At 42.5% G+C, this 10,814-nt stretch overlaps 1 protein-coding gene across 2 annotated transcripts in view; it reads right to left on the reverse strand.

The window, feature by feature from the left end:
• Nucleotides 1-793, reverse strand: part of zdhhc2 (zinc finger DHHC-type palmitoyltransferase 2) — a 107,432-nt gene extending 106,639 nt beyond the window's left edge. The window contains exon 1 of one of the 2 annotated variants that reach the window (XM_043690199.1): nt 206-793. In XM_043690199.1, the coding sequence (XP_043546134.1) occupies nt 206-329 (124 nt within the window). In that variant the 5' untranslated portion in view covers nt 330-793. The remainder of the gene's footprint in view (nt 1-205) is intronic. The other variant, XM_043690209.1, reaches the window with a different exon arrangement.
• Between the last annotated feature and the right edge of the window lie 10,021 nt (nt 794-10,814).

Consider the following 10,814-nt stretch of genomic DNA (forward strand, 5'->3'; position numbering starts at 1 on the left):
GGGGGGGGGAGAGAGAGAGCCGAGCAGGGGAGGGGTGGAGGGGAGGATGGGAGGGGGAGCAGGGATAGGATTGGTAGCGGGTGCCCCTCTATCCCCGGGGCGGGGCGGGGCGGGGAGTTGCCCTCATTTCCCCAGGGTTGTAGCTCGGTAACACTCCCCCCCCCCTCACTCACACATTCAGCTGCTGAGTGAGTGAGTCCCTTACCTACACACAGCTGGATGACATAGGCGTAATAGGACCAGCAGGCGATCAGTCCGATAAAGAGCACGGGGATCCAGTACAACACCCGCTGACACCTCCTCAGGGTCCGCGATCGCGACGGCGCCATCTTCTCCGGAGCTGCTCCCCGGGCTCCGGGCGGACTCGGGGCTGCAGGCTGTGAGCTCGGAGCTGACTGACTGTAAACCGCGGCCGGCCACCGCGACGTGCGGTCTGAACACTGCACAGCGCAAGCGGAGTGAAACACTGTCAGCTGGCAGTGCCAGCCCGGACATCACATGCCCCATAATGGATTACAGCATATTAATAATATATGCTGAATGTAACACATCACCTTCACAACAAAGCAAATGTTCCAAGAAACAGAATAACATTCACAGCAATCACATTTAATGGATTACCATTTAGAACTCAGGACTAACCAGGAGGAATAACTTGCTTTCATTAACACTGGCAATGCATATCCTGAGCACATTTACCTGGTGTAGTCAAATCTTTAGTTTTCTATTAAATAAAATCACAGATGTTCACTGATATGATTCATTGTATTTAAGGATATCCGTTTATGAATAAATTCTGTTTTAACATTGCACTGGTTTGACAATAATCAGATCCGGAATTTTTAAACATCAGCGGTCGCGATGGTTCATATACCGATGACTTGGTGAATAAAACAGTGCTAGAGAATCTCAGCAGGTCTAGCAGCATCTGGAGAGAGAAAATGAGCTTCCAATAAAGAGTCAGTGGATTCGAAACATTGCCTTTCTCTCTCCACAGATAGTGCTGGAGGAACTCAGTAGGTCTGGCAACATCTGTGGGGAGAGAAAGTGTTTTGAATCCATTGCCTCTATTGGAAACTCATTTTCTTTCTCCACAGATGTGGCTAGACCTGCTGAGTTTCTCTAGTAATTTCCTTTATTTCAGGACTCCAGCATCCGCAGTATCTTGCTTTTACCAGGAATGTGAAACCCAGTCTCCCAAACCATAAAAAAAAAGACTTTGGCTGCCAGTTTGCAGAAGGTAACTGTGATTAGCCTAAAACTTAGATGGGTGGCTGAGAATGTAACAGCATTTCCTAGACAAAAGTACATAATGGATAAGGCTAAGCAATTTCTAGTCGTGGACGTTGAAAAATGACAGCTTTAGTGATTCGAGGACACATTCCTAATGATCGAATCGGCTTTTGTTTGCAACCAAGATTCCCAATCGAATTCACTACTGAATGTCAACCATCAAATCCGACTATCATCTGAGACCGCTACACGTCTTCATCATACATGAATATTCCCTAGGCTCTTCTTGAGGGCTTCTCATCCTCCATAAAACTTCAACTTGTCCAAAATTGCCTCTTCTGTATTGCAGCCTGTTGCCTAGCCAACGCTCCTCCTTCGGTGGGTTACACTGGTTTCTAATTCCCCAACTGAAATGCTTCATCTGTCCACTAATCTCTCAATGGCTTCTTCCTGGACCATTTCTATTATTTTCTCCCGGTCTCTCATGTTTATTTTTTACACGACATGCTTCTATAAATGAATGGCTTTACTTGAACTCTCGTACCCACGATAAAACAAACAGGCTTAGAAATTCAAATAAATGAAAGAACTGCAGATGCTGTAAAACAGAAACAAAAGCAGAAGTTGCTAGACAAGTTCAGCAGGTCTGGCAGCATCTGTGAAGGGAAATCAAAGTTAACGTTTCAGGTCCGGTGATCCTTCCTCCGAACTGTTGTGAGGCAGGGTCACCACACCCGAAACGTTAACTCTGATTTCCCTTCACAGATGCTGCCAGGCTTAGAAATTTGGTAGCACATTGTTCATGTTCTTCAGGCGCCAATGCGGTGGTGAACTTGCGGATTTTCTGACAATTCGCAGACAATTCGCAGACGCCTATTTGCACCGCAATAAAGGAACGTCGCGAAGATGACATTTGATGGATCCTGACAGCGGCAAAAAAATAAAGAGAATGGAGCAAAGCTATCCTCCACCTGTTCACCATATACCACTACCCTCAATTTCCTGAAGAACAGAGTTCAGAAAACCAGAGAGGCGCAAAGAAACAGAAGTCCTTCATCAATTAGCAACCAGGAACTGCAGAGGCATTAGTGCTAAACACTGGACAGTCAATGTGCTTGGTCATTGGAGAAACAGCCCACCTACAAAGTGACAAAGGAAGCCTTGAGGACCAAACAATCTCAGTGTTTGTTAATGTTGTCATATTCCTCCACTACTAACAATTATTCAAGATATTGTTGTGGACCAGGCCAGATCCCTGAAAACATTTCAAGAAGGTAGCCCAGACCTTAAATTTGCTGGTTGCTTGAAGCAGGAGAGAATCAACTGGGAAAACTACTTAGTTTTAAACAAAACAATTTATTTACAAGATTACTGAATGAAACACAAAGAACAGAAAACAGAATACTGAATAACTTAGGTAAAAACAATGACTGCAGATGCTGGAAATCAGATTTTGGATTAGTGGTGCTGGACGAGCACAGCATCGGAGGAGCAGCATGTGCTCCTCCAGCACACTAATCCAAAATACAGAATAACCTAGCCTATCCAAAAACCCAAACAGACAATCCCAATTTAATGATGCTGATCCAAAATACTTGCAACAATCCCCATAAATAACCTTGGCACAAAAGGTAAAAATGAAACACATGTTCTTACAGGAATGAAGTCAATAAGGAGAGAATACCAGGTTGGACTTGCTTCCAGAAGCCTTTCTTCACCACATACACACACTCTGCCTTCAAACCAGACCAGAGAATAGCTGAGCTGAGCTAAGAGAACTGGCTACTCGACTTTCATGATACAAGTGATTTTAAAAAAAAACTTGAAAACCTTCTGGCTGAGGCAGTATCTATTAGTTATTATCAAACTGGTCCTAAAACCATTCACCTCAGATGTTTCGGAACCTGTGTCATTCATAACTTCTCTGAAAAAAAAAACCCAAGGACAACCTAACCTTGTTAAAGGAACAGCTTCAGGATCGGGGTCAGGGTGGATTCAAGATGGCGGCAATCTAACAGATCTGCTTTGCTGAGCTCTGCACCATAGCTCAGGTGAAGTGGTGTTTTTATTGTCCCCATCTAAGCTGTTTTGGAGAAAATTGGTAGTTTTATTTACTACAGTAGAATTGCTACTTACCTTTTTTGTGATAAGGGAAAATGATTAAAGGTAAAGGGTCGGATAGATCACAACGGGCAGGATACTCTCCTGCAGCAGCGGACACACCCACGGCTGCAACTTTGACCTCTGTTGAAACTCCGTTGGACTTAGCTGCTCAACAAGTCCTGGCGTCGGAGTTTGTGAAACATCAGGAAAAGATCAAAGGATCGATGGAAGAGAATCACGCCAGGCTGGAACCAAGCTCTGCTATGCTGCAGAAGCATGAGCAGGAGCTGCAGAATCTTGGGAAGTGAGTGGAGGAGGTCGAGCAGTGGACCGTGGTGTCAGAGACTGTGCCCGAATACTCGATGGGACAGATCCTGGCCCTGGAGGAGCAGGTACGGACCTTAGTGGAGCAGGTCGACAACCTCAAAAATAGAGATCGAAGAGAAAACATCTGGGTGATTGGACTGCCAGAGTGAGAAGAAGGTGAGCAGCCAGTCAGTTTCTTCGATCAATGGCTGCTGCAGTTTCTGGATTGTGAGGCTGAGGTGGGCTGGTTGCGGATTGACAGAGCTCACTGAGTCACGGTGCGCAGGCCCGGTTCGGACCAGCGTCCTCACCCAGTCCTGGTGAGACTCCAGTCCTATAGGGACAAACAAAAGGTATTAGAAGCTTCCATATCACTGGGGAAGGATCCACAGGCCCTGATTTATAAAGGATCCAAGATTATGTTTTTTCAAGACTTTTCTGTGGCTGTGATCCACAAGATGAAGACCTTTGATGAGGTGAAGAGGAGACTGAGGGATCTGGATATTCAATATTCCATAAGGTACCTGGCGGTACTCCGTTTTAACCACAAAGGATCTGTGCATGTATTTGACTCATCGGAAAAAGCAAAGAACTTTTTGGACACTTAGAAATAGACTGAACGGTCCAAGGAACGTAGATAATAATGGTTCTTTTCTTTGTCTTTATTTTATTTTCTCTCTTTAAAATTATGTTATGGCAAGTGCTGTTGGATTGTTTTCCCCCCCCGTGATAATTGAGGTCAATGTATGGAGGGAATGGGTGAAATGCCCACTTTTAATTTCTTTGTTCATAATATATGTATATTTTATCCTTTGCCTGGGTTTGGAGCAAGGCTCCAGCCAGTAAGAGCTATGGAGGTGTATGTGGGTAGTGTAAGCGTCCCCATGGACGTGTTTTTTTTGTATGATGTAATTGGATTATTTATTGATTTATAGTAGATGTAGCTTTTGAAAGTTTTAGTGTCTGTATTTTTTAGGCTCTATGAATCTATAGTTATTTGCACTCAGCGCGATGCGAGTAGGGTTTTTCTTCTCAGGGATTTAGAAGGATATGGATAAGTGATTTTTTAAAATGGTGCACCTCGAATATTAAGGGGAGTCACTCACCAGTCAAGTGGAAAAAAGTACTTTCGAGTCTCAGGAAGGAGATGGTTGAGATAGTCCTGTTGCAAGAAACCCACCTTGATGATAAGGAGCATCTAAAGTTACAGCAGGAGAGTTGGATCGGGTGTTCCTTTCATCATTTAACACTAAGGAAAGGGAAGTGGCTATACTCATTCAGAAGAATCTCCCATTTAAGTTATTAGATCAAAATAAGGATGAGTATGGGTGGTTTGTGATCCTTAAAGCTTTAATACATGGTGAGAAGTATTGTATTCTAAATGTTTACTGTCCCCTGGCATACCCCCTCAAATTCCTAAATTGATTGCCCTTGGAATGTGACACACTATCATAGGTGGAGATTTTAATTGCCTCATGGATCCCACAGTTGATAGAATGCCCAAATGTTCCCCAAGTATTTCTCTGCAATCTAAATAATTGGTTGACATATGTGGAATTGAGACTGGTAGACATTTGGACATGTCTCCACCCTACGGGTAGGGACTTCACCTTTTTCTCTAATCCATACGTGCTATACAAGGATTGACCCTTTTCTAGCTCCCTCGGCTTATTTGGACTTGGTCATGTCCTGTAAAATTAGAATTGTAGCCATTTCTGATCATGCGGCAGTGTATTGGAGGTTAAGATTAAGGGTAATGGAACAGATTCACGACATTGGCGAATGGATACTTTCATTCTCAAGGACAGCAAGTTCATTGATTATATTATAGGCAGATGATGTTCTCTTATCAAATCCCACAGTTTCTGTACCCCATTTAATACAATGCATTAATTTATTTGGCTCTTTCTCAGGATATAGATCAATTTTACGAAGTTGGAGGCTGTGCCCGTGTTTGGGGGGGGGGGGGTCAAAGACATTGAAAGTGAATTATGATTCCCTTTTAAGTGGTTGCGGAGGGTTTTCTCTATCTGGGTATTTTTGTTACTTCCACTTTGACCAGCTATATGAGGCTGATTTTGTTCACTTGCTTGACAAGATCTTCAACGATGGGAGGCCCTTCCAATATTGTGGTTAGGTCGAATAGCCCTTATCAAAATGAATGTTCTTCCTCATTTGCTATATTCCATGCAATTGCTTCCTCTGATACTGCCCAAGCATACACATGCAGAGTCATAGTCATAGAGATGTACTAATGGCTGGCCCAGTTCTTTTATCTGGCGTCACATGCTGCCTCTCATTAAGCTTGATAAATTGCAATTACCCCAGGGGTTGGGGGTTAAACTTTCCAAATATTAAGAGATATCAAATAAGGTCCCTTCTATCCTTTGTGAATGACTGGGCTTGTGAGGACCTGAGGACAATATGGTTTGATATCGAGGCCTCCCAGACAAAGTGCCACATATTAATCTGTTGTTTATGGATAAGATAGGACAGTTGTGGAGTACTGTCAGAATCCAATCATCATTAATATGGTCAAAGTACTGACAGCAATGTGACAGAGCGAAGGCAGTTTATCTAAAACCTCCTATCTCACCCGCACAGTTGGAATGCCAGGATTCCAGCCAGGGTTGATGGACTCTGGATTGAAACTATGGGCATCCATGGAAGTCTCCTGTCTGGGAGACCTGTTTGAGGGGAAGGTCATGATATCCTTCGACCAAATGAGTTACATGTATGGATTGCCTAGCAGAGACCTCTTTCGCCACTTTTAGGTCAGAGATTTTATCCAAAAAGATTAGGCTTTTGATCAATGCCTATACGTCTGATGCAGAGAGGAGAGTGCTTCAGGCTATAGGCACTCTCTCGGTTAGTACCCTTTACCACCTACAGGGATGTGGTGCCTTGAAAGATATTGAGTGATTGGGTGAGGTCTGGAAGTTTTGGGAGTGGATATCTCCTCTGAGGCATGGGGGGACATTTGGGAGAATGTACGAAAGATCTTGATTTACAATAGAGATCTTGCATAGCGTGCAGCTGAAGGTCCTTCACAAGATTATTTAGCTCCAAAAAAAGGGAGCATATCCAATGTGCCCCAAGTGCAAAATAGGTATAGGTACCCTCACCCAGTTTGTGGTCATGCTACAAGCTTCGTAAGTACTGGAGCGCTGTAGCATGAGTCATAGAGGTCCTGGGGACTGAAGTCAAGGTAGACCCAGTATCTCTTCTCTTGGGCCTGTTGAATTTATCTTCCTTAGATGTGTATGGGAAAAAGCTATTTTACATTCTCACTTATTGTACGAGGAAGAACATTTTCATAAGCTGGGTGTCTGAGGCCTGCTGGGATGATGTAGATTAGTTATGGAACACAGCCCTCTGGATTTCCTTACAAACATGGCGCATTATAAAGCTGAACTTTTCTATAAGACATGGCAACCCTTTTTGTACTACCTAGACGCAGGTTTGTCTGCCATATTGATTAGGGCATTTTTTGAGCCTGAGAGGAAGAATCCCGAATAAATACAGGCATAATAACTAATGCTCCTGGAGGTTGGGAGCTTTGGTTGCGCTGACTGGTGTAATTTACTTAATTATTTCTCGATTTGTAGGAAGTGTAGTTTTGACTTGTTTTGTAGAGTAGAGTAGTAGTTAGGTCATTGTAATTGCTTTATAATTTTAGGTTGTTATATATTTTTGTAATTCTATAATTTTGTAAAGAAAGAATTCTCAATAAAAATATTTTTAAAAAGAAACAGCTTCATCACAAGATCAAGAGTGATAAATTCAGAATGCTGTTATAATTACATTTTAAAAAAAAGAGTCACAAGCAATTCTCACTAGTTTCAACAGTAGCAGCAAATGTTTCAACAGTGTGGTCCTACAAGAAATAGGACAGAGGTAGTCCAGTTGGTTTTCAAGCATACCCCACCATTCAAGAAGATCATATCCTTAATCCCATTTACTTGGATACCTTGTGGACCAAAACTCTGTCTAATTTAGCCTTGGCTATATTCACTGGCTTAGACTCAATTTATCTTAGGGTAAAGAATTCCAAAGATATGTACTGAGAGAAGAACTTCCTCATCTCTGAGCCAATCTGTTTGTGAGCTCTACTCCATATTCCCATTTACCCCTGAAAACTTTTCAATTCCTTGTTTACTAAGAATATCTCTACATCTACATTAAAAATATTCAAAGTCTCTGCTTTCATCATCTTTTCAGGTAGGGAGGTCCAAAGTCTTACCACATTCAGAGAGAGAAAAAAAATCACCTGTCTAAAATATGCAAACTCTTATTTATAAATAGTGACCTCTGTTCAAAAGCAGCAAAGGATGGACTGAACAAATACCCTTTCCTCATCAGACAGTCTCACCCAATAATTAACCTGGTTAACCTCCACTGCACAAAGCTTGGAAACCCCAAAAATAAAGCCACTATTCATTAAAAGAGGGAGGCACAATGCAGACCAGTAAGCCTGTCATTAGGAAAATGCTGGAATCCATTCTAAATAAAATATCAATGAGACATTTAGAAAATCATAACACATTCAACATGTGCTTGACAAATTTATTAAATTCATTGGGAATGTAGGAGGTGAAGTGGATATTAGGGAAAAATTTTCATTTTGGAAGAATATGGAAGTGGAATATCATTTAATAGGAAAATATATTCAAATGCTGCAATAAAGTGGGATTTGGGTGTCCTCAGACAAAAATCACAAATTTTAACATACAGGTGTAGCAAACAATAAAGGAGGAAAACAAAATGTTAGTCTTTAATGATGGGGCGGGGGGGTGGGGCGGGGGGGAGGGGGAAACTGAATATAAAATTCAGAAGTCTAGTTGCAATTGTTGCAGTGGTGAGACCATATCTAGAGTACTGCAATTGTTTTGGTCTCCTTCTTTAAGGAGTGTTACATTTGCATCAGAGGCAGCTCAGAGAAGGTACACTAGGTTGATTCCTGGGATGAAATAATTATCTTATGAGGATTAGTTCAGCAGGTTAGGTCTATACACATTGAAATTTAGGGGAGTGAGAGGTGAGAAATCTGTTGGACTATAATCTGGTGTCATGTGACACCTGGCAAAGGGGCCAAGGATAAGATGAGGGTGGGAAGGGTGTATATTGGAGGAAGTAAAATTAAAACCGCAGTCAGATCGGTCAGGATCTTATTGAATGGTGCAGCGGGTCTGAGGAATTGAATGGGCCATCTGGACACAGAATTGGTGGTACAGAGGATCATATCATCTCATTCCAATGGAGGGGAACAATTGGTTATGTAAAGCTGAAGGGTTAAAACCCCAAAAGATATGGGATAAGGTGAGATCAGGCCTCAAATGAGGACACAAAATTATCTATCATTCTTATTGATGGCATCATGGAGTGAAATATGATCATTAATATAATGATCACTGAACATCTTACCAGTTATCACAGGACCTTCAAGCATCTCACAATACAACTACTATTGTGAGATCACTCACTTTGATGGTGTACTATCAATGGAATCATGCACCACCTCAGATACTCATACTTTGGGACCAATAAGGTTGACAGTTGGGTCTATGTTTGGTGACTTGCATATCACAAGTGTGCAAGCATACATGGTGAAGAAAAGAACAGCTGTCGATATTCCTTGCTCTGCTCAGCTGGATACACACCCTGATCTTGGGGGTTGTTGATAAAGATGATATTTCTGGAACAGCAGGTAAGAATGTTCAGGGCTGCAGGGTTTGCAAAGATATTGAAGGAGCCTGTCTCAAGCTATGGTGCTATGGTGCACAGGCACCCGACTACCTCCACCACCCCAAAACCGACTAGAATCCTGGCCATACTTGACAACATCCACAAACTCCTGCACCCTCCAACCCAATCTAATCATCTCCAGCCACCAATCACAACCAAGTACTTGTTGTAGTACAGTTACTGTTCTTTTACAGAAATTAAACATTGATTCCTCTGAATGTATGTCTGTCCAGTGTCTGACCATTCAAAAAAAAATTCAAATTTCTCTACAATGTACTTCATCTGTCGTGTTCTTGGCCATTCACCTAACTTCCATAGCCTGCTACAGCTCTTAGTTTACTTCATTGTTTACTTTTTCTGATAGTTAGGTATTATCTGAAAACTTGGAAACATTACACTTATTTTCTTTGTCCAAGTCATTAATATGGATTTACAAATAAATGATGCCCAAGCTCCAAAAAGTGGTCAACTAGAGCAAATTCAGACCTTACCTGGATGACCAAAGAAACAGAAAGTAAAATAATACAAAGATGTCCTTACGATAGATATGAGGTGGGTAAACAATTAAGGCCAAGCCAAATACAGGAGATTCAGAGGGAAATAGTAAAAGGACATGCCACAGTTGCTCAGTAGTTAGCACTGATGCCTTACAGCACAGGGGCACAGATTCAATTCCAGCCTGAGGTGACTGTGGAGTTTGCACATTCTTTCCCTGTCTGCGTGGGTTTGCTCTGGATGCTCCCGGTTTCCTCCCACAGTCCAAAGGTGTGCAGGTTAAGTGGACTGGTCATGCTAAATTGCCCATACTGTCCAGGGATGTGTAGGTTAGGTGGATTAGCCATGGGAAGTGCAGGGTTTCAGGAACTGAGGTGGGCTTGGTGGGGGGGGGGTGAGTCCGGATCGGATGCTCTCCAGAGAGTCGGTGTGAACTTAAGAGTAATAGAGGTGCATCGCATGGAAATAGACCCTTCAATCCAACCTGTTATCGCAGACCAGTTATCCTAACTTCATCTAGTCCCATTTGCAAGCATTTGGCCCATATCTCTCTAAATCTTACCTATTCATATACCCATCCAGGTGCCTTTTGAATGCTGTAATTGTACCAGCCTCCACCACTTTCTCTGGCAGCTCATTCCATACATACACCACCATCTGTGTGAAAAAACTGCCCCTTAGGTCCCTTTTATATCTTTCCCCTCTCACCCTGAACCTACCCTCAATGTTCTGGACTCCCCTACCGCAGGGAAAAGACCTTATCGATTTATCCTATCCATGCCCCTCATGATTTTATAAATCTCTATAAGGTCACCCCTCAGCCTCTAATGCTGCAGGGAAAACAGCCCCAGCCTATTCAGCCTCTCTCGATAGCTCAAATCCTCCAATCGTGGCAAAAGACTTGTAAATCTTTTCTGAACCCTTTCAAGTTT

The sequence above is a fragment of the Chiloscyllium plagiosum genome, chromosome 1 (assembly GCF_004010195.1).
Source record: "Chiloscyllium plagiosum isolate BGI_BamShark_2017 chromosome 1, ASM401019v2, whole genome shotgun sequence".
NCBI lineage: Eukaryota > Metazoa > Chordata > Chondrichthyes > Orectolobiformes > Hemiscylliidae > Chiloscyllium > Chiloscyllium plagiosum.